The 25,263-nt window shown below is 40.0% G+C and overlaps 1 protein-coding gene across 1 annotated transcript; it reads right to left on the bottom strand.

Moving 5' to 3' along the window:
• Positions 1 to 1,421: 1,421 nt before the first annotated feature.
• Positions 1,422 to 22,448, bottom strand: LOC121956932 (caseinolytic mitochondrial matrix peptidase proteolytic subunit). Its single transcript, XM_042505376.1, has 7 exons — positions 22,341 to 22,448; positions 11,522 to 11,623; positions 9,447 to 9,518; positions 9,272 to 9,368; positions 4,744 to 4,931; positions 4,530 to 4,635; positions 1,422 to 2,088 (listed from the first exon to the last, which is right to left on the bottom strand). The coding sequence occupies exons 1-7, from the start codon at positions 22,350 to 22,352 to the stop codon at positions 1,862 to 1,864; spliced, it is 804 nt and encodes a 267-aa protein (XP_042361310.1). The 5' UTR covers positions 22,353 to 22,448; the 3' UTR covers positions 1,422 to 1,861.
• Between the last annotated feature and the right edge of the window lie 2,815 nt (positions 22,449 to 25,263).

Raw genomic sequence — 25,263 nt, 5'->3', positions numbered from 1 at the left:
ATATGAGCCATACAGATTCTCAGCTGAGAGAAAATGTTGTTGCAAACACACTTTATCCTTGTTCAGCCGTAATGTTAAAAAAATATCACCAAACAAAGCTGTGCAGTTACAATACATCTTATTGTGTGCGTCAAAGCATTTTTTTTTGTTTTGGTTTTTGCACATAGGAAGCTACAGTTTTTCTACAGAAAAACTGTAGCTATATTATATATTCTTTGCTACAAAGAATATTGTTTATTTGATTCACAGTTGTTGTTGTTGTTCTCAGTGAACTACTGAATGTGTCTGTGGTGTTGTTGTCCACAGTGACTGTTAGTATGTATTTTTATGATTATGATTATCCATAGTTAGTTCAAGACTCTATGTCTACCTCTAGTGAAGACCTACCTATATATGGTGAAGTCTTAGTATCTTTAAGTTAACCATGGATACCTGAGCTGGAGTAAATTTAGCAACACAAATGCATGCCTTATTCCTCAAAAGAAGTCTAGTACCTGACATGTTAGTAATTGATACCTACTATCTACATCACAGCATTGTATAAATACTACTGCCTTTCTATGTGATCTATGTCAGTTAGTCTGCATTTAGTATTGTCTCTGTCTGGGCTGACCCGAGCGCTCGTCTTTGTTGTACTTGTCCTCATTTGTAGTCTTTGTTTAGTTCATCTTTGTACTCACCTTCATTTATGTTGTACTTGTTAATTGTACTCATGTTCATTGTAATTGTAATTATAATTGTATATTTATACTTTTACTCATATTAAACGTGCGCTGATTGAAGGTTCAACAGATCCTCAATCCTTCAGAAGTCATCACAGAAAACTCATACTATCAGTGCGTCAACAAGAAGCTTCTATAAATCCACAGGCAGCATTAAACATTCACAGTTCATTATGTTTTTAACAAAGATGGCGTTTAACTGCATATGAAATGTGGTGTTATTCCTTCAGATCAAACCATATGTTTATATGCTTCGTAGTTATTTGCTGAAGCCTGTTTTACACACCGGTAGCCTTACAGTTGATGGATGAGTCTGTTGGTATTTATCAGAGATAATATTCAATCAGTAAAATTCATTTCACTTCGATTTGTCCAAAAACTAAAATGATTTATATGTTTCCATTGCAGGACAATGTTGGACCAAAATATAGTTCTTGATTATAATATTTCAATCTGCTGCACCAAACTCTACAGATGGTTGGCCTCATCTTTGCCTCTCTGCAGTCTTTGGGTGACATGGCAGGGAGTCAGAGTGCTAATATTTCAGCGTGAAATGCCAGAATAGAATGTGTGTAGTTTGGATAAGTACCTGCTGTCACCATATCACAGAAAACTTAAACACATCAAAACATGGTCCAGGGGCTGCAACCTAAAACCTGCATTTCTGTACTGCCATTTTTTGAATAATAAAAAAAGAGATCAAGAACTAGCAGTCCATTTTTTCTGTTATGGTCAAAATGATAACATTTATGTGTTACAAATACAGATCATACAGGTCCTTTCTTCTCTTCGGTGGACATGTCTGCAGTGACAGAACAAAGATGGCTCAATGGCTAAATGTTGCCCACAGCATCTCATGTCGCTGAGCTTTCATTCTGCAAATACAGCTCAGCTGACATACAACTTAATATGAGTGTAATTCAAAGTTGAGTAACAAAAAGCTTGTTAAAAAAGTGACTGCAATCTTTTAAGCGGTTACGTCTTTGAATTTGATTTCATAGACTCCAGGCATCCACATTGCAAATTGAATTTAAAAAAGGGATGAGTAACTTCATAGGATGACACTTTCTGATCTGTGCATGATGTCTGCTCATATGTTTGACAGGGGGTCGAAAGAGAAACAAAGAAATGGTGGTGGTTCATGGCTCAGGTTTGTGTGAGGATGGGGGTGTTGTCCCAGGGTGGGCCTGCTCAGGGGCTGCAGACTCTGGCTGTGGAGAGGGACTGGCTGGTGCTGCTGGCTCTTTCTGCACCAGCTCAGGCTCATCCTGGCCTGCCTGGGGCGGGTGGACCAGGACCCGGTCGATGAGGCCAAAGTCCTGCGCCTCCATGGGGCTCATGTAGCGATCCCTTTCCATCACACTCTCTAAAAAGGGCAGAGAGGCAGAAAGAAATGAGCAGCAGCTAGCTAATGAACATCTCATTAAATGGAATCTACTGTTGTGAACATCTCTATTGGAGACATTTACAAACAGACCAAGTGTCCATTGTTTCAGGTGCACATGAATTTTAACCTTATGTTCATAAATGTCAAGGTTAAAGATGAACTCCCTACTTCTGTTATAGCATCTCAAAATCTCTACATGTCACTGTTTACTCAAACAGCTAAAAATCTTAATACATGTTTTTTATAACTACTCTGTAGTTATGTATTTGTGTATATTTGGTATGGTAAAGGTTTTTTGGACTGTTTTATAGAACAGAACCAAGAAGATGAGTAGGAAGTCATCAATTCTGCTGAAACTGACTCCTGACAGGCTTCAGGACCATTTGTCTGAATAGGAAACTAAACAGTCATTCATTGCAGGTACTAATCACCAGTGATGTTCAGTGGAGTTCACAAGCTGACAAGGAAGGATGACATTGAGATTTCAGTGGCTTTTCCTTGTTCAGCAGAAGACTGCACCCTGCTTTGTGTGTCTGGCAAAGAGCTGCATGAGAGAAAGAGAACCTAAAAGCTGATGACTTAGAAAAATTACGTAACAATTTATACTTGATAGCCACGATAAAGTCACTTTATACATCACATGTGGAACACGCCACAATACATCGAGTATATTCTATGTATCGCCCACCCCTGCTTAGGGGGTGTAGAGATCTGTAGAGATCTCATGTTTCAATCCTTGAGATTTCCATGTTTGTCTTGTAGATGACATGTGGTAGGGTGTCTGTCCTGGGAGGAAGGGCAGAAATATTCTCCTTGCTCTCAGGGAACTCCCTTGAGGCCATCTCAGCCATCTTGGTCATGGCCTTTGCAGTCCCCAGGTGGAGGCTGTGGAGGTCATTGGTGCCTGTATGCACCACTGACCTCCCCAGTGTGTCCTGTCTGAGCAGCTCTAAGGCTTGGCCTGTGATTAGGCAGTGTTTGGCAGTGGTGTTGAGACCATGGAGGAGGCATTTGGTGTCCAGTCATTTTCCAATAGAGAGTAGGACAACCTGGGCTTCTGATTTGGCTTGTCTGTTGGGGCAAGAGGGAGTTGATGCTTTCGCAGTGAGGGGCAGCGTAATGGTGCTTTTCCACTACATGGTCCCGGCTCTACTCTACTTGCTTGCCTTTGGTATCGTGTATTCGTGAGGGTCATTTTCCATTAGAATATAGTACTGCCTCCATGCTTCTAAGAATGTTATTGTGAGAGGAAAGTCGAATAACATTACGAGAGAAATCGCATATCAATGGAAACGCAGTCATCTTGTAATTGTGTTTAATCGAAATTTTGAAAAAATTGTCTCTGTTTCGCTCTTTTTCTCTCTGTTTCTCCTCCTTTCTCTCTGTTTTTCTCTCTCTTTCTGTCTCTTAGCAGGGAGTTTCCATTACAGATTTGTGCAAAACTTAAGCAATATTTTCGAAATGTCAATAAAAAACCACTGAGTGACGTTCTGTGACTTCTACGATAACATCCATAGCCATGCCAATAAGCATGGCGATGGATGTTCAAAGCATTAGCAGCTTTATTTCTATTGCAGCCACCACACTAGCAGTCATTATTTCCAATCCAAGGCCACATAGGTGTGTTATACGAGCGATAATAGAAAGACAAGCCACTTATACGTGGGAGTGGCCAGGTATGAGGAATTTCTGGTGGCATATTTTATATTTGCAATTTCAATTTGCTCAATTTCAATTTGATGGTTAATAAAAAACCCACCACCCATTGTTTCTCTTTCTCTTTCTGCCTGTTTCTCTCAAATGCTCAGTAAGCTTTATAATCAGGGCTACTGCCCTCAGGGTTGCAGTTATATAGTCTTTGACCAGGAAATTGAAGTCCCACATATTTAAATCCTAATAGTATACATATTAAAGATTTCTAACAATAATCCCCTCTGTGAATATGTACGCCTAATACAGCAATACATAGAAAGATACAGCAAGCATCTTTCTGTCCACACTAACTCAATGAAATATGTAATGTAAACAAACCACACAGGATAACAGCTAAGATCAAAATCAAACTTAAAATGTCACCCCTTAAAAGATGGGTGACCTGCTACCCTCCTAGTTTGGACTTTTTAAACAGAAAACACATCTTACAGTAAGATTATCTGGAAATGGCACACAATATAGCCAAGAGCAAGCAGGTTGTTATTAGTGATAGTCATTACCAGAAACTTTCAGCTCTGGTTTGGGGCATTTCTACATGTTTTGTGGTCGGGTAGGGTAGACTGGTGCTAATAATGGACTGGGTTGGGATGAATTTAAAAAAAAACCCTGGCCTGCACATAACTAGCGTAGAGTGTGTACAATTATGGCACAGAGGACAAGTAATCCCATGTAATCACCTTTCTATGACAAACATGAGTGGAACCTACCAATGGTTTCCAGCAGCTGCCCAGTGTGTTTGGCATAGATGTTATTGATCTGTCTCTTCAGTTTCAGAATCTCCTCAGCCTGGATTGCAATGTCTGTGGCCTGACCCTGCACACACAATGTTCTCATAAGGATTTCCTTCTTTCAGTGAAGTGATCACCTTTGCAGGCAGGGTTTAAGATCACAGTATTAAAGGGCCTGGGGAGAAGAGCTTACCCTGGCGCCCCCTGAAGGCTGGTGGACCATGATGCGGGCATTGGGAAGTGAATGCCTCATGCCTGACGTTCCTGCTGCCAGGAGCAAGCTGCCCATACTGGCTGCCTGGCCAACACACCAAGTGGAGATGGGGTTGAGGATGTACTGCATAGTGTCATAAATGGCCAGGCCTGCTGTCACCACACCACCTGAAGAAGAGGAGGGAAAAGAAATGGCATGGATCTACTTATTTACAAGCTCATGCTTCTGATGGATTACTTAATTTAATCACAATCAAGATTAAAATGAACATTAAAAGAAGAACTGCTTGATCAACTATTATTAAATTGTTATAATCTGTATAATTAGAAGAAACTTAAAAAGGAAATCATGATATTATGAAATGGCTATTCATAAAAAATGAAATGTTAACTGTTAAAATGTAAACTAGAAAAGCTTCAGTGTAAAATTTCAAAGAAAGTAAAGGGAAAACAAAAACATAAAACAATTGATTCTTTGCTAAGTCCCACCTGGAAAAGCAGACTGGCCAATCATTGCGCAGTATTGGGCAGCTCCAACAAACGTCTGACAACTAAACAGCTTTGCCCCATAGACTCCCACACATTTGTTTCAGATTTCTGTTATCTTCAAGCTGGTTATGCAGATTTCAAGGTAAGCGTTGTGCCTGGGGTGCATCATGTAATATTGAGACTTGTTACTCAGAGAGGTTGGAAGGGCATAAACATTTCTTTACAACTCCTAAATCAAATCAAACCCTGAAACGTGTAGGGTTAGCTAGCTAGTGTTAGCTAGCTACCTGACTTACTTATTGAAGGAAGCCTACTGAATGCTGCTTGTCCTTTTTTATGGCACAAACAGGAAAAAAAACTGCTCTGCTTTACAGGAACAGTGAGGAGAATTAGAGATACTTGCTGATATTCAACCAGCCATGTGTAGCCATTTGTCATCGCAGTTTGTGGTGTTTGACTTCACCTTGTACCACTGCCAGCACCTGGTCCTCCCCAGGAGCTCCCAGCTCATCAGCCAGTGGAGTGCCAGGTGCTGGCAGCAGCACAGGGGCGAAACTGAACACGGTTCCTCTACTTTTACTGCAGAGACAATTTAAGGCCATTAGCTACAATTACAGGTCATCAGAGACTATAACAGACCACTACAGTCCATCAGAAACCATCAGAGACCACCACAGACCATCAGACACCATCAGAGGCTATCGGAAAGTATCAGAGACCATTGAGGACCAAGACTATAATAGAAAATCAGATACTATCAGAGATCATTAAAGACAATCAGAAACCACCAGAGGACACCAGACACCATCACAGGATATCAGAAAGCATTAAACACCATCAGAGACAATCACACACCACCAGAGACTATTAGAGACCATCAGAGATTATCTGAGACTACCAAAGACAACTAGAGAACCTCAGAGACCATCAGGTACAACTAGAGATCATCAGAGCCTATCAGACAACACAAAAGACCATCATAGGCCATCAGAGACTATCAGAGATCACCATAGACCATCAGAGACTATAAGAGATCACCGGAGACCATTTGAGGGTGCTGGAGACCACAAAAGACCATAAGAGAACATCAGGGACCATAAAAGACCATAAGACACCATCATTTTTATGGCAAAACAGAAAGTTGTTATAACTCTGCCAGACATTGTCCAACCTGCCCCAAATTCTTATGCTTGATAAGAGTCCTGACCTGAACACATCTGCATGGCTCCTTTGACTTTTTGGCATACTGCCACCTACTGAAAACAGGAGGTGGCGGTGTCACATGACATCACATAATTTATATTTTTAGGTGCATCCCCTTACAGGTTGACCACATTCAGTTCAAACTTGGTAACAAAAGCTGCTTTAAGACCTTCTTGATGCCTCTTTGTGAAGATCATATGTTTTCAATGAACGCCGTTGCTGTGGCAATGCAGTATTGGGCACCAAACAGGAAGCTGCTGTAGCTTTAGTTTGTATTAATCGATTAGTCCAAAATTTAACAGGTGTGATCAGGTGGCAGCCCTGAACATATCAACATGGCAGTTAACCATCATACTCAATGCGCCACCTACTGGCATAGGAAGTAAAACCTTGTAACACAATTATCCCTTGATTTACATGAAATGTGCGTGCTTTGGTCTACAAATGATGTGGACCAGGATGACGTAGTTTTTGCATTCTCCAGCGCCATCTAGAGGCCATGGGATAATACTACACCATGTCAAAAATCTCACTCATTGGTCCAAACTCTCTGCATGCATTTTCCGACCATCACTAATATTAAAGATTGGGAAAGTCGCAGTCACCAGTAACCCTGATTTGCATGGGGGTGCGAGGGCCCGTTCATCGCTTCATTGCAGCTTTAATTATTAATTATTATTATTATTATTATTATTATTATATTATTTTCTCTCACATGAATTGCCTTTTTGAGGGTGTGAGGACCCTCTTGATATCTTTGGATTTATTATTATTAGGGCCTGAGTACCGAACGGGGAGAGGACCCTCTTGAAACTTAAGGAATAATAATTATTATTGTTATTATTTTCTCAGATGAATTGCCTTTTTGAGGGCTTTATCATATTCCAAAACTCATGAAACTTTGCATACTTATCAGGTCTGGTGAAAAGTTTGATATTTAATGGTCTGGCTTATTTGTCACACTGCAGTGTTGCCCTTTCCCAGACAGATGCAGCAGCATCAGTCGGCGTCCAGCAAGTAGCCCTGACATGCATGGAGGTGCAAGGGCCGGTTTATTGCTGCTTGCAGCTTTAATTAGGGCCCAAGCACCAAACGGTGCAAGGACTCTCTTGAAACTGATGGAATTATTAATATTAGGTCCCAAGCACTGAATGGTGCAAGGACCCTCTTGAAACTGAAGGAATTATGATTATTATTATTATTATTTTGATATTTTAATGGTCTCGTGCATGGGTGGGAGGAAATGATACTGTGAATGTGAAATGAATCTGCCCCAAACTTAACGCTTAATAAGAAGTCCCGTCCTGAACACATCTATATGACAATTTTAAGTGATAATAAGAGCGCCACCTATTGGCACAAGAAAGGCAAAGTTTTACAGCAAGATGTCCAGCTCCTAGCAGGTTGGCTCGATTGATCTCAAAATGGTCTCAAAAATCTTTAAGACATTGATGATGCCTGAAAATTGAATATTGAGAGTTTTCGTTGAAAGGTGTTACCGAAGTCAGGTGGACAATTTCGATGTTTCGACATGACATCAAAAACTGTTGTAACTTCGCCCCAGATGGTCAGATCTTTACAAAATTTCACAGATTTGATAAGAGTCCAGGCCTGAAGACATCTGCAGTGCAATTTTGAATGACCAAGATGGCACAGATTTTGTGTGTCCAAAGGATACTCACCATGTGAAATATCTCCCTCAAGGGTCCAGTCTCTACATTCTTTTTTTTTCAAGTTTCACTGAAATGGATGATTGCATCACCAGAGTCCCTACAGTAGCCTTGACTTGCATGGGGGTACGAGGGCCTGTTCATCGCTGCTTGCAGCTTTAATTAATATTATTATTATTATCATTATTATTATTATTAGGGCCCGAGCACCGAACGGTGCGAGGACCCCCCTTGAAACTGAAGGAATTATTATTATTTTATTTATTTATTTTCTCTCAAATTAATTGCCTTTTTGAGGGCTTTAAAACATTTAACATAAAAAGTCATGAAACTGCAGATTTATCAGGTCTAGTGAAAAATGTGATATTTTAATGGTCTCGTGGATGGGTGGGAGGAAATGTATCAGTTGCGCCCTCTACTGATTTTCAATGAAGCAGCCCCCGCAGCACGTTTTATTTAGAGCTGTGAAACTTTAGAGGCCTGTGCAACACCCTAGTACCTACAAAAAAGTCTCTTGGGGCCATACCGTAAAACCAACAGGAAGTCGGCCATTTTGATTTGAAGTTGTAATTTTGCTGTATTTTTGGCCATTTTCAGGGGTTGTCATCTTGAGAACTTGTCCTAGAGCTTTCATCAGACTGACCTCAAATGTTATGGCTACCTTCATAAGACCTTTGACAGCAAAAGCTATTCAAATCATGAGTTTTCATCACAACGTGTGATCGGTATGGGGCATCTAATTTGCATGTTCTGCCATGAACCAGGAAGTGAACAGGAAGTGGTATGTACCTCTGCTGTAAATGGTCCAATATGACCCAAACTTCACATGTTTGATAGGAGTCCTGCCCTGAACACATCTATATGACAATTTTAAGTGATATTAAGAGCGCCACCTATTGGCACAAGAAAGAGACCACCAAAGACTATCTGTGACTATCAGAGTGAGACCATCAGAGACCATTAGAGAGCATCAGATGCCACCAGAGACCAAGGACTATAAGAGATTATCTGAGATTATTAAGGACCATTAGAGAGCATCAGATGCCACCAGAGAGCATCAGAGACAACCAGAGACTATCAGAGACCATCAAAGGCCATCGGAGACCACCAGATGCTATAAGGGACCATCAGAGACCGTCATCTTACCTGGACTGTTGATGTACATGTGAATGGGTTTGTTGTTGCTTTCTGACTGTAGGAAGAGCAGCTGGGCGATAACAAGACTGGCTACAGAGTCATCAATCTGGGTGAAAAACAGAGACCACTTTGAACACATTCACTTTGAGAAAATTCACTCGATCACATCCAGGGAGACACTTACAGGCCCCATAACACAGATGATTCTCTCTCTCAGGAGGCGAGAATAGATGTCATACGCTCTCTCACCTCTCCCCTAGAAAAAACAAAACAAAAAAGCAGAATGTTTCAACTTATACAACACAAACATTCTAGTCTATCTGGTGCTGTGACGAGCAAAAAAAGATTCATCGTGTGAGCATTAGGGCTGGGCAATTAATCGAAAATTAATTGAAATCGATATTCAGAACCTCTAACTAATGGAATCTTGCCCATGTTGGTTATTTCAGTTATTTAAACATTCTGTTAGTCTTTTCCCTACCAGGGTTGCCAGCTCTCACGCTTCTGCCGTGAGTCTCACGCTATTGGGCTCTGTCTCACACTCTAAGGACAAAACACTGTGACAGCAGAAGTGTTGAACAATCATGTAATGCAATGAACGACTTTTACTTCAGAAAAAGTAAATTATTTGATTATTTGACAGCCAAGTCGTATGTGCTTCCACTGCGTTTCATTATCATGGATCAAACAGCAAATGGTCCAGCAGCAGTGCAGTGAGAGAGACACTCAGTCAGGGCAGAACTTCTCCTCACAGCACCAAGGTGTCTGAATGAGCTGACAGACAAATTTTCAGCAGTGGAAAGTGGCTTCTTTAGACTTCTACAGACTACTTGGTTTTAGTTTCAGGTTTAGTCAGACTTTGAGTGGCATTATTTAAAAACATCAGGATGCATCGCTCAGTGTCTCATCCAGCTGCTCACTGAGCACACATTATTATTACCAGGGGCAGATGTAATGATTTGGGGATCTGGGGCCACAGGCACATTTTCAACCTTCTTTTCTTCTTGCTGCTGTTGGCAGTTACAGAAGAAGTAGGCATACTCAAGACTTTTAAGTTACTCGTTTTGCGAGTAATAGCACAGAGCTAAAGTTCAACTCTGAGTCCTGCAGTTAGAAGAGGTTCGTCTATTATCAGTACATTGCACTTAAATTTACATGATGGAGCTTTTAATTCGAACATCATGCTAGATAGTTTCATAAATAATAATGCATCATATGTGTATTACAGTGCAACATAACATGGTCAAATTAAACTTTAAATGTCCTACTTTTTATTTATTGGATAATACCATTAGGTAATTTAATGATATATTGACTGCCAAGTGAATATGACAGCAAAGAAAAGAAAGGAAAAAAAGCAGGAAAAAAAATCATTCATTAACCAATTAGCATGCCTTTAAATTTTGACCCAGCCTCTGCATTCAATCATTCATGATTGAAAACTCTGATTCCTGAAGACTGTGTAATGCAAAAAGTGCATTTAGATTGCCCTCTTTGTTTAAATGTGTGATCGTTGGCAGATACAAAACATACACAGTCGTTTTATTTCCTGTGACTGAACAGCAATCAGCTGATATTTACTGAATTCAACTGAAACCAGTGAAAGCCTGAAAGGCTTGGAATCAATCTACAAAGTTGGTACACAAATTTCTAAATATTCTTGAAGTATGCCATGTCCCATCTGCATACATACTAACTGTATACAGCTACGTACTAATCCAATAATACTGTATACTATTTTGCAGTTACATTTGAACAGGAAATGGTAAAATAGGCACACTGTCTAATATCAGCCAAATATAATACTATAATACTTGATTTACTAATCAAACATCTTTATTAAGCTATTTTATTACCATGCATGTTTTTTTTTCCTAGCTGTGTGGAGCTCCTCCGTGTCTTTTTAGCATTGTTTTGTTTGACAACAGTGTCCATAAAAAGGAAATACTGACAGTTTGATGATACTATGTTGTTCTATACCCTATTTTTTCCTTGTCACTACTCATGCTAAATACACAGTCCTTTTGTTTGTTCAAAGCAAAAAACAACAAAAAGTGGAAGTCATCCCTTCCTGGGTACCAGAGGCCAAATTCACATCAGACCCAAATACAAAACCCTGATTGGGGCTCTCTCTGTGCATAGATTTACCACTAGTGTTCTCCAGGGCTTTATTGAACCTTTCCTACTGAATGAGGCTGCATAGTGGAGCATTAACACTCAAAGCAGTGTCAAACACAGCTTATACTTAAAGTCACTCACCGTCTGCTCCACAACTATGGGTATAAGAGGACTCCTCCACACAGCACTGTGGTGGATGGGCCTGCTCCAATTCAGCGTCAAGCGTCCAATGTACAGCGCTCTCTGAAGGACACAGACATGCAGAAAACACATAATGGTTTCTACAGTTCTATAAACAATTATGGCAGACTTTCCATGAAAGAAAAAGGAATAAAAGTAAAAATGTGCTGACACATGGAAGCAATATGAAAAAGAATACAAATAACTCAAGTCACTCATGAGAATTAGGACAAATCACGCTCTACAAAAAAAAACAACCTTAAAATCCTAACTTATCAATAAAGTTGTTACACTTTCTGAGCGAAACATTATTGTTTAAGATTTTAAGATAGGAAATTAATATAATTTATAAAATGTTCTGCTTTCATTTAAACTTTTAAACTCACCCTGTGCTAAACAAAATTCACAACTTCAAACTATTAAAAAATAATAACCTTCAAATTTTTTTTCCTTTCAAACTAACAGCGTGTATGGATAACAGTGGTGTAAAAATGTACATCTATAATCATCTTTGTTATTAAACATATTTTTGTAAAAATATGGTCCCATATTTTTAGCTCAGATTTCTACAAAAACTTGGGCTATGTTTATAAACATGGCGATAAAGCTGGCCGTTTATTAGCACACCAACTGAAGTGCTGCTCAGCCTCTCAACAAATCCCACAAATAAGGGGAAAAAAGCTAAAATAAATATTGACCCAGAAGAAATGAATGACACATTTACCTTGTTTTACTCAAATCTATATACATCACAAATGACAAACTTCAGTATTGACATGGAAAATTTCTTCAAAAATCTGTAGGCCTTTATAAGCACAATGCACAGGACTGAGACTGAACTCCCATTGAAATGTACAGAAAACAGTAATGCATAATGGCGAAGCAAAATGGGAAGGTGCCTGGTCCAAATGGATACCCTATAGAGTTCTTTGAAAAAAAAATACTTGATATGTTTAATGATTCTTTCTACTGTGGGTTGCTGCCACATTCACTGACTGAAGCATCAATTACCCTCCTGATTAAGCCAGGTGAACCACTGAACTTGGTAAATATCGACCCATCTCTTAACAGTGATGTAAAGATTTTAGCCAAGGCTCTTGCCCTGCGCCTAGAAACCACAATTCGTGATGTGATCTCTGGGGGATGAAAATGGTTTTATAATGGGATGTTACTCATATACAAATATCCGTCAGCTCTTAAACATTATTAACTGTCCTGCATCCAGTGAGGTGCCTAAGGTGGTTATTGCACTGGACGCAGAGAAAGCTTTTGATAGGGTCAAATAGGCATATTTATTTGCATGTTCAAAAAAATTGGGATATGGTCCTAATTTTATTTCATGGATAATGTTATATGCCTAACCCAAAGCTTCTGTCATCACAAATGGACTGACAATGGACAAACGTGATGGTATAACTTCCCTTAAAAACACAGCCCTTGTGAAGATCAGGGCAGCCTGGGTGGATGAACTGGGGGAGGACTTAGAAGAGGATGTTTGGAACAGTGCTGTACAAAGAGTGAATGACAGCCCCTCCTGTGCAAAACTTAGCATAATACAATTCAGAGTCTTACATCACACTCATCTTTCTAAGGCAGGGCTGTCTACAATATTTCTATTAAAGAAGCTAGCCTAGTATTTCGCCACTGAGATGCCTAACCTTGGTGTGACCGACTGATGCGTTCGCTGCGTTTGATTACCATATAATATGTTGTGTGTTGCATTCCTCATTGAATCCACAGGCTATTATCATTTGCAGCATGACAATCTTTTCATTGCCTCTACTGTGTGTAAATGTGAACAATGTCCATTTTCAGCTCCATCAACGATCAAACACTCAGCATACAACCTTAGTGTACAGTAGTACAACTTTTCTTGGAGCAAAGGCAAGTACTCCTGATCTGAGATCTGAGAAGTATTGCACCTGCCTCCATCGCCTTCTCATATACTGGTCATCAGGTCAGAACACTTCAAACACTTCAGGTGGCAAAGATGGTTTACCCTTCATATGAACATGGTTGGGTATCAGTGGTTCCAAATCATTGGGATCATCTGAGAGTTTGGTAATTGGCCGGTCATTCAAAATGGCCTCCACTTCACAAAACACTGTGTGCAGCCAATCATCATCCAAACTTTTCTGACATAAAACTGAAATAAAAACTCTTCTTACCAAGCGGATCATCCGTTCCATGCAACACCATGGTGTGAACCTGCTGGTGGGTTCACTCACCATGTATTGGTTTGAGAATTAAAATAGAAACATGCTGCTCTTTGGAGAGAATGACTGGATGTTTGGCCTCCTCCGGCATCGATCCTCTACTCAATCTTCCTTCAATTCTCAAAAGTCCATTCTCCAAAACTGGGTCTAGCTGTATACAGGACTTTGGCAACTCACAGTAGCCATTTTTGAATCATGCTATATGTATCTGCAGTTTTACCAGCACATTAGCTGGTATTGATGGTTGATGGATGTACTGAATCCCAAATGATGGGATTCTGTCCACAGAGAGGCTGTCAGATGGCTTTTGTTTTGAAAGGGAAGCAGGGAAGTTGGACTAAAACAGATGTCTTTGTATTTCTTCATCTCTGTGACAAGGAGAGACTTTTAAACTGCAGTAAAAACTGGTATAAAGTAAATATGATAATCAAAACACCATTTTCACTGTTTGTTTCTGCTGACAAGCACGCATGGCAAGCCTAAAAAAAAAAAATCAGCAAGCCACCGTTTCTCTAGATGTGCTGCTGCTGACACACAGCCAAGACGCAACCGACAAGCGCTGCTTAGGCGAGCAGTGTAAATGCTCTAACTTGATAACAGGGGCACCAAAATCAAAAACAACACATTCAGCACTGCTCACACACTGCTTACGCATTCTGTGTGAAACTTGCCTAATTCTGAAGACTGCTGAAAAAAAGCAGGCTATCTTCACAGTATGGTAGAACAAATTTGAGGTCCAGGGAGGAATAGGTGGAATTAGGTCTCCTCTTCCCCCCATGTGATTCCACGTCTCATTTTTTTTTTTGATGAAAATAACATTCTTCTTTCAGGTTAGCCTGCCAAAATTTCCTGTCATTGATACAAATATCCAAACATTTCAAATTAAAGCTTTCACACTTCAAATGAACCGGACTGTGGTTCAGTTTGATCCGGACCAAGACCACCTCCTTTGGTCGGACCAAGGTTTGGCTGTTTGGTCCAGACCATGGTCCAGGGGAGGTTTCACACCTGTCATTTTAGTTCCGATCAAACTGAAAAGTATTTTCACAGCCTTTGTCTTTGGCACTACATTCATCCACTGCCGACAGGCGTTGTGCCAAAAAGTGACTGTTAAAGCTGTATCGCCCAGTATTTACATATTCAGCTGCTCTCACGTGAATCAAACAGTCGTAGCATGTAAATACACATGACTTTATATCCGCAGTAAGAGCTTTATGAAACTTTAATGTTTCTTGAAACCCAAATATCTCAATTGTAGCCATAGACGTGTTTGTGATTTATAGTTTGATCAGACATGACATTCACGCAATTACAGACAATATTGTTGTTCCCATTGTTTGTATGTGTTTAATATGTCTAAAATCATATTTAGGAAGTCTCATACTTTACAGATGGGTGATAAAAATAAAGGTATCATTTCCTATTATCAATGTTAGCCTGATGACATGATGACATGATGGACAGTGTGTGATTTCTGTATTCAGAAATGAACATATTTGGAGGACTGTCATTAAGAAAACACTGATAAATAATTGAATCTGACTACATTGTCATGTTTTGGTTCACAGGAAATATTAAAAAAGATACAAAAGTGATCTGAGCAAGATCCAGAATGGCATTTATAGTTATATTAAGGCCTTTAGAGATAACAAGGTCAAGTGTGTGTCCTTGTTTATGTGTGGGCCCTGTAACATGCTGTGCAAAACCAAATGTTTCCAGCATATTAAGAATGAGTTTTGTGCCTGAGTTAGTGAGATTGTCAATATGAATATTGAAGTCACCAGAGATGAAAATGTAGTCATAGTTGATCAAAATTTTGGGCAGCAGCTCAGCAAATTTATCTAGAAATCCTTTTTTGGGCTTCAGGGGATGATATACTTTAAGTAGTAGAATGGGGAAAATTGATTTAACAACCAAAGCTAAACATTCAAAAGTTGAGATATGACCAAGAGAAACAATTTTACAGTTTAAATAATTCATATAGAGGGCAGCTATCCCCCCGCCTTTTCTATGGTTTCTTGCATAATGTGAAGATTTAAAAAAAAAAACATAACATCACGCTTATGACACATATGATGTCATTAACAAGAAAGGTTTTGTTAACTAAAGATGTCGCATTCATTCAATGGGTAAATGGACTTGTGATAGTGACAATGTATGGTGTGGACAGTAGGGGGAGCTTATGCAAGAGACAGTGATCTGAGATGATTTTAAAAATTTAGTTTTTCGGCACACCATGTGGCCGTGGCTTGGTTTCCAACTTTAATGTTTTGCGATGTTGTAACTTCACTTTGCATCAACCGATTGGCCCCAAACTTTACAGGTGTGATCAAGGTGCAGCCCTGAACACATCAACATGTCAATTGAGCATGATAATCACAGTGCCACCAATTGAAAAACGGAAGTAAGCCTCTTACCACATGTTGTTATGTCACAGGTGTTAAGGTCTTAGAGACCACATTTGAAGTCAATTGGGTGAAATCTGTCGGAAATATACATCAAAGAAGAACATGTGATTTTCATGTCATTTCCTGTGGCCAATAGGAGGCACTATACGAAATGGTAATGCTTATCATGTAGATATGTTCAGGATAGGACTGTCATCCAACATGTGAAGTTTGGTGAAGATTGGATGATGTCCCTCAGAGTTATAAACTACTTCCTGTTTACTTCCTGGTTCATGGCAAGACATGGAAATGTTTGGCCCATTAACCCCCACACAGTGTGACGAAAAGTCATGAATCTAATAAATGATCGACTTCCTGTTGGGTTTACAACATGGCTCTAAGAGACTTTTTCCTTCGTCTCCTCCTTCGGGGTGTTGCTTGTGCCTGCCAATTTTTGTAGTTGTAGGTGAAACGGCCTTTGGGGGCTCCTCTGTAGAAACTGTCTAGAGGGCGCTCATGAGCCATTTTTATAGGTCCAAGCCCGAGACCTAAAAAATCAACAAGTTCATCAGTTTTGACAAGGCTGCAAAGTTTTATGAGTTTTTGTGCATATTAAAGCCCTCTAAAAGCAATTTCATTTCAAGGAAAAATGATAATAATTAAAGCTGCAAGCAGCGATGAACGAGCCTTGGACACCCATGCAAGTCATGACTACTGTAGGGACTCTGATTGATGCAATCATCCATTTCAGTGAAACTTGGAAAAAGTATGTAGAAACTTTGGACCCTTGAGGGAGATATTTCATATGGTTAATTATTTCCTTTGGACACACAGAATCTGTGGCATCTTGGTCTACATCATTTGTCGAACAAAACATGTAAACTTAATAAAAATCAAGGGATAGTTGTGCTACGAGGCGTCCTTCCTGTTGACAGTAGGTGGCTCAGTGAGTATCATATTAAAGATGTTGATATGTTCAGGGCTGCAGCCTGTGAAATCTGGGGTCAATTGCTTGATGTAAAGTGAAGTTACAACAACTTCATTTTTGGCGGCCACCACTGGGTCTCCATGGCAACAGTGTTCATGGTAAACCTATACTTCAGAGGGAGGCATCATCAAGGTCTTAAAGGTTTTGTTGCAAGATTTGAAGTCAATAGTATACAATCTGTAGGAGCATTCCATCAAAGAAAAAAGCATGTAATTTCCATGACATTTCATGTTGCCAGTAGGGGGTGCTAAAAGTAATGGTAATGGTTGTCATGTAGATGTCATTCAGGGCAAGACAGTCATCAAACATATCAAGTTTGGTGAAGACTGGACCATGTCCCTCAGAGTTATAAACTACTTCCTGGTTTATGGCGAGACATGGAAATGTTTAGCCCAGTAACAACCACAAGATGTGATAAAAAGTCACCAACGCAATAACTTTTATGTCCCAGGCCTTCTGAGAGGATTTCTAAATTTTGAAGTAAATTGGATGAAATCTGTAGAAGATCGAAAAAATTGCAAGCCCTGAAAATGGCCAAAATTACGCCAAAATTTCACATTCAATTCAAATTGGCTGACTTCCTGTTAGGTTTAAGGTATGGGTCCAAGAGGCTTTTTTGTAGGTCTTGGGCTGTTGCACATGCCTCCCAAATTTTGCAGCTCTAGGTGAAATGTACTGCAGGGGCTGCTTCATTGAAATTTGTAGGGGGCGCTACAGAACCATTTTGGCACATCAGTGCAAAAAAAGTCATATCAAATATCACATTTTAGGACTTCTGATGTGTGTGCAAAGTGTGGTGAGTTTTGGTGCATGCCTTACCTCTCATAAAGTGCTTCAATTTTTTTGGCAAATAATGCATAACTTTGGCAACAGCGTTTGATGAAAACACAAAAGTGTAATTTCTGTGCATCATGAAGTTCTTTACAGTATTCTAATTTGATATGAGGTCAATTAAGTTAACCTGCTACAGGGGAAAAATCAAAGAGTAAAAAAAGTAACTTCCTGCTACCAATAGGTGGTGCTATGAGTAAGATTCAAAATTGCACTGCAGATGTCTTCAGGCCTGGACTCTCATCAAATCTGTGAAATTCTGTGAAGATCTGACCATCTGGGGCGAAGTGACAGTTTTTTATGTCATGCCAAACTTTGAAATTGTCCACCCAACTTCGGTAACGTCTTTCAACAAAAACTCTCAATATTCATTTTCAAGCATCATCAACGTCTTAAAGATTTTTGGAGACCATTTTGAGATCAATTGAGTCAACCTGCTAGGAGCTGGACATCTAACTGTAAAACTTTGCCTTTCTTGTGCCAATAGGTGGCGCTCTCATTATTGCTTAAAATTGTCAAATAGATGTGTTCAGGACGGGACTCCTATCAAACGTAAAGTTTGGGTCATATTGGACCATTTACAGCAAAATTACATACCACTTCCTGTTGCCTAATACAGATCACACAGTGTGATGAAAACTCATGATTTGAACAATTTTTGCTGTCAAAGGTCTGATGAAGGTAGTCATAATATTTGAAGTTAATCTGATGAAAGCTCTAGGACAAATTCTCAAGATTACAACCCCTGAAAATGCTCAAAAACACACCAAAATTACAACTTCAAATCAAAATGGCTGACTTCCTGTTGGTTTTACGGTATGGCCCAAGAGATTTTTTTGTTAGGTACTGGGGTGTTGCACAGGCCTCCAAAGTTTCACAGCTCTAAATAAAACGTGCTGCGGGGGCTGCTTCATTGAAAATCAACTGATACATTTCCTCCCACCCACGCACAAGACCATTAAAATCTCAAATTTTTCACCAGATCTGATAAGTCTGCAAAGTTTCATGACTTTTTGAATATGTTAAAGCCCTCAAAAAGGCAATTCATTTGAGAAAAAAATAATAAGAAAAAGAAAATAAGAAGAATAATTCCTTCAGTTTCAAGAGGGTCCTCACAGGTTCGGTGCTGGGGCCCTAACAAGAGACACATTTAGCAACCATGACTGTCTTCTTCGTCTTGCACATTACTGTAGTTTGTTTACTTTCACATGATAACAAAACCTAACCTAACTATTATAATTTAACAATACATAACAGTTACTGTTTCAATAACAGCAAAATAAATTTTGAATTGAGATCAATGGTTGTTTCACTCACTCAGGAGAAACTCAGCAGAGAGACAGTTCTCCATTATCTGTTTAGAAGAAGCTGGGAGTCACTACAATGAGAAAAGCTGGTCCATATTAACAGTCCATCTTAAGGGAGCCTGGTCTGTGCTTGCTAACTTTGGTGCTAAATTCTGTCACTTAAATCAGCAGCTGGCGAGCTAGACGTGGGAACGTGTCTCGGGTCTTTCAGAGTTGTTTGTCAGCATTTATTCTCTGACAAACAGCTTCAACTGTTGACAAATCACACAGACATGTTTCGCGTCATACTCTCTGCTCCTCTCACTGCAGCCTCATTGTCAATATCACCAGCACATACACATACACGTCTGCCTTACCCGCTTGTGTTCGTTGTTGCTCGTGCTCTCTCTCTCGCGAGAGAAACAAAATGAGAAGTCTCAAAACAACCAGAGAGGCAGTGTGATGTGCCTCTATGTTTTCAACCCATGCTGAAACTTCTGTTTGGACTTTGGAGCACGAGAAAAGGTCGCGCTCAATTTACAAAATGAAAGACAAAATGGGAGCAACATTGTTAGACTCATCATGCTTCACATAATCGTTATATCCCGAAAATTGAGGGAAGCAAAAATTATAATTTAAGTTAAAATTGCCCAGCCCTAGAAGACAGAACCAGGTGGAGAGGGCGGGGGGTCAGCAAGGTCCATGCCCACTGTGATGTCCTCTAGTGTCCACAAACCTTTGTGTGGAGCCTGTTGTGTTTGAGATTGTTTCCCTGTCAATTATGTTAACCCTACCCAAACACCCAAACTCTCTACCAAACTGTACTTAAATTATCAGAAAAGGGGGTGGCAAGGGTGTTTTTTCTTTTATCTTGACCCTCACTGAAGCTCTAAATGTTTTTCTTACTCAATCACCCTCCCTCCACCATAAATAACATTTATTGATGAAGGATGAAAAAAAAAATCGCACCACAGCCACCCGCGCCTCTGATAAATAGATTACAGTCCCTTTGCAGCTGTGAACACGGTCAGCTAGCGGTAGTAACAGCTTGAAAACAGCCAGTGCATTCCTCATCTTACTGGCTGCTGGGGTCGCAGGTTAGCTCTGGATGAATTCAGCTGCTGCAGTGACTCGGTCTCCTCTCCCAAGGTGCAGCCGCTTTCCTCACAGCAGGAGTTTCTCACATCAAGCTCTTATTTTGGTGCTTCCAACAGCAGTGTGGATTTGCATATTAGCTAAAATATTTAGAATAATGATAAATGGATTTAAGATGTTTAGATTAACATTTCGAGTAACATATAAGATTTAAGATTTAGAATTGACATATAACATTTAGATTTAATATTTAAGATTTAGATTTATTATTTAACATTTAGATATAACATTTAACATTAAGATTGAACAAAATTTTATTTAACAGTGGCATTATCTTTAACATATTTTTTCAGAAAAGAAATTAATCTGACAGAGTTCACAGATATTGCTGTAAATGTGATTAAAAAGTGACAATATCGGGTGAACCTGAGTGATGGTGCAGTCCCACTGTATGCGACCAGACTGATGAAAAAATTTGCTCCCAAACATTGTTAATGGGAAGCTACCAGGCCCCCAGGCGGGCTGGTCAGCCTTGCTTCCATTTTTTCCCAGTGGCCACCTGCCGTATTGTAACGGAAAAAGAAAAACCCTGTGGCCAATGATGTAGTGGTTGCTGATGAGGTGGGTGTACTACAAGGCACATGAGTAGGATATGAAGGAACAAGTGGGTATACTCTCTGATATATTGCACTGGCTATCTGTCTGATAGGAGGGTATGATGTAAATAGAAAGATTTACCTTGTGCAGTACACTTGCCCTCCACTGCATGAGTGCCTGTGGCCCAAAAATTACTTTCGATTTAGGCCAACATTGTGAAAGAGATGCCTATAAGACTGTTGACATTCATTTAATTAAATTAAAATCCGATTAATCGCCCAGTCCTACTCTGAATAGAATCTAGTCATTTTGAGGCAGAAGCAACCAACCTTTCAGTGGCAAGATTGGAGCTGTAATCACTTTTTAGCTAGCAAGAAGACCTTTGCCCTTTAAAGGTATTTACATAGGTAAGAAAGGACTGAGTGAACAATAATCACCTTTCAGTGGCAAGATAGTGGCTGCAATCACTTTTTGGAAAGTTGAAAATAGTATTTTATTTGTTGCTTTGGCCCTTTAAACGCTATTTACATACGTTAAAAAAGGATTGGTTGAGCTATAATTAGTCAAATATATCACTATGAATGAAATCGAGCCAGTTTGAGGCAGAAACAGCCTTTTAGTGACAAGATAGGAGCTGCAGTCTCTTTTTGGCAGGTTTTTATGTTTTGTATTGGCTCTTCAAAAGGTATTTCAATAGATAAAAGGAGGTCAAAAGGACTGGAGTGGTTATCATCTCAGGCACAGAGCAGGTGTTATCATGCAGGCTCACAGGGATAATAGGAGATTATATCTTTATTTTTACATTATCCATCCGTTAAGTATGATAGACTACTTTCCCAATATAAACCTGATTTTAGACATATTAAACACATACAAACAACGTGGGCAACAATATTATCTATAAACGCGTAAATGTCATGCCTTATCAAACTATATATTGCACAACACGTGTTTGGCCACAATTGTGATAACTGGGTTTCAAAAAACATTAAAGTGTTACAAAGACATACCTGTGCTCTTACCAAGGACATCAAGTTACGTGTATTTACATGCTATGACACAACTTTAACAGGCTGCTCGCGCTCCCGCGGACGGCAATCAATTTCTGAAAGACAATCACTTTTTGGCACGACACCCTGACCCTGCAGGTGCTAGCAGGAGTCCGCTGAAGCACCGTGGGTTTGGGGGGCGTTTGAAGCAAAAATCATATGATTAACCTCAAGGCAACGTTAACACAAGCTGCTATCAGCAGGTAGCTAACACGCTCAACACGGCAAGCTGTAATTATATCACTGGTAACGCTAACAGGAAGATTAACGCCGGTTTCTCTGAAACAAATGCGCTGACGGAAGTTACCCTAAAACTGCTGTTTGTACTCACTCGGATCGACATGTTGAAATCTTGCAGATTTCTGTGCCCCTCTGCTTTGCCTTCTGTGACCCCCGCTTACACCGGAACCGCTTTCTTTTTCTTCTTCGTAGGCGGTTGATCTCCGACCGATTTCCTTAGCGCCCTCAACAGGACGGCTGGCTTCCCGTTGTAACACAGTCACTGGTTTGATGAGAGAGTCCCTTCCCTATAATACATTCATGTGGAGTCCTGTTGGCTGCACTGCGCGGCTGCTCGACAGAGAGCACCATTTCCCGAATATTGGCTTGAAATCAAACACGGCCATGGTTTGGCACATTTTTATGGAAGCCCATTTCCACCAATGTGACAAAAAAATATAGCTAATATAAATATATAATAAATTGATGTCATTATAATGCAAAACTTTCTCAAATTAATCACTTAGTATCTCATAATTTTGACTTAGTATCTCATAATTAGGGTGCCTGCATGGAACCAATTACTATTCGGTGCAACACATACCCCACATGTAAATAGTGCCCCCAGGCTTGCAGCACAAGTCTGCAGTGGGGAGGCCACTTGTGGCCGCTCTGAAGGAGGGATCCACAAATGGACCATTGATTAGCCCTTGTTGCCCCTCAAGTCAAGTCAATTAATTCATTTATAGAGCCCATTATCACAAAACATGGTAGAAAGGAAGAAAACCTCAGGAAAAGCGGTAGAGGATGATGAGGGATCCCTCTTCCAGGACGGACAGACGAGCAATAGATGTTGTAAATAACAAATGAAATACAATCATGGCAAAAAGGAAAGAGAAACAGAGAGGGGAGGAGAGGGGGAGAGAGGGGGAGAGAGGCACCACAATAATAGAAACAGATGCATGTCATATTACAATAATGGTAGGTGTGAAATTATTAATTGCACTCTATGATAATGTTGGGGGGGATAATAAGAGTCTCATGCATATGTTGATAGGGAGTTGTCCAAAGGCAAGATCACAGCAACCAGGACCAGACCACGATCAGTGTGAGTGGGGGGCACAGTACCAGTACAGCCACAGCACGAGCACAACCAAAGGCAGGGTCACAGCATCAGCACAGCTATTGTTACACCTTCAAGAATGATGTTACAGCCGATCCTTGGTGTAGCACATTAAATTTTATTCCTGTAGGAACAATAACCAAAAACACATCAATATCAGTCCTTGGCGTCTGTGTTGTTTCTGCATTACTCATACGGCCTGACGTCTTACTCTGCTTGTGACTGACTTATTTCAGAACACACATTAAAGTTAAACAAACAGAATCAAATTACAGTCAAATGTTCATGTAATGATTCATCATGTAAACATCTTTTTAACTAAGAGCACCTATCTCTAATGAACTTTGTTTTAACTCCATTCATCCTCAAAATGAACTGTTTTACCCTTTTAACTTCACTTATTGCTATTTATTAATCATTACTATTTATTCTTGTCTTTGTAACCTCCTTGTTCATGAAAAACAACAATTATTTAAATACAGAAATCACGTTTCTCATATAAACTCTCATTTCTAACTGTCAAAACAAAACCCATGTTCAATGCGTCATTTACGCTCTTATTCTGAAACTCAACTAAGTAGGAAACTCAAGTAGGAAACTGCCTACTGCACGATGGTCAGAGCCGCCATGTGCGCGAGCTTCATTATGGCTAACACCAGCGCCGTCGGCCGTTGCTCATTCACACACAAATAAAGCTTTTATCAACTGTTTTCACATCGTCCATTAGCACAAATTAAGTTCACCGTTGCACCGTTCACAGTGTGTTTTCAACATCCCTGGCATTGCCCGCCATATTGGACTACTATTCATTCATTCTACAAGCTAACTCGTCTTCATTCAAAGTTATGTTCAAACTCACTACATGTCACCGTCACAGTCTAAGGCTTTTACACATTATATTGTCATCATATTTCCATTCTGGTTATGATTTCTGAACCTCTTACCTGTAGGAACAATAACCAAAAACACATCAATATCAGTCCTTGGCGTCTGTGTTGTTTCTGCATTACTCATACGGCCTGACGTCTTACTCTGCTTGAGGGCTGGTGTCAGCCATAGACACCTCATGCGCACAGCGCCCCCTGCTGACTCAATATTTCAACCATGTAAACATAACCAGACCTGCTATTAAATGAATGAAATCACACAGGAAATCCCATTACAATCCCTTTCTAACGTTTTAAAGTCCTTAGCTGTTTTAATGAGTTTAAATTTTAAATGGGGGCAAGATATTTGAATCAAAATATTTGAATCAAGTCTTTAAATCAAGTCTTTAGTGTGAATGTCTCTGAAAACACTTTCTGAAAACACACAGTGCCACACTATCACCACAGTCAGGCACAGTCATGGTTACAGCCAGGCATAGGCGTAATTTATGGGGGGGATGGGTGGTTTGCAACCCACCCAATAATTTAAAACAGCCACCACAACCCCCCCAATATCATATCATAATTATTTAAAATGAATGGTAGGTATTATAAACACGACAATGACACCACGGACCTGAGCGTCCCTTTAACGTTATGTTTCGGAAGCATTCGCGGTGGTATGAGGAGAGCTGAGCTGAGGGGAAAAAGAAAGCCCAGCCAACAATTTTAAATTGTTGGCAGGATTGTTGGCAGGATTAGCGTAGTGCAGTTCAACAGACCCAGGCTCCGTAATTGCGAGCCCCAGGTAATGACAGTACCACATGACTATCACAGATGTAAGGCTAAGCTAAGCTTGCAAATGGCAATGCAGTTTAACAGACATGCATGATTTTCCGATGGCAGCATTGAGAGAAGGAAAAGGAGCTCAGCGTATCAGAGGAAGTCCCCTGGCAGGTTAAACCTATGTCAGCCTAACTATGGGCTGGTCCAGGCAACCTGAGCCAGCCCTAATTATAAGCTTTATCAAAGAGGAAGGTCTTAAG

Source organism: Plectropomus leopardus, chromosome 17 (assembly GCF_008729295.1).
Source record: "Plectropomus leopardus isolate mb chromosome 17, YSFRI_Pleo_2.0, whole genome shotgun sequence".
Lineage (NCBI taxonomy): Eukaryota > Metazoa > Chordata > Actinopteri > Perciformes > Serranidae > Plectropomus > Plectropomus leopardus.
The sequence above is the reverse complement of the archived record's forward strand: the minus strand, read 5'-3'. Positions and strand labels throughout refer to the sequence as shown.

Excerpts from the sequence above, each read along its gene's own strand:
- LOC121956932 (XM_042505376.1), bottom strand. Across the intron at positions 9,519-11,521 it reads CCATAGTTGTGGAGCAGACG|GGGAGAGGTGAGAGAGCGTA; the intron begins GTGAGTGACTTT and ends TGTTTTTTCTAG. Across the intron at positions 2,089-4,529 it reads GCAGCTGCTGGAAACCATTG|AGAGTGTGATGGAAAGGGAT; the intron begins GTAGGTTCCACT and ends TGCCCTTTTTAG.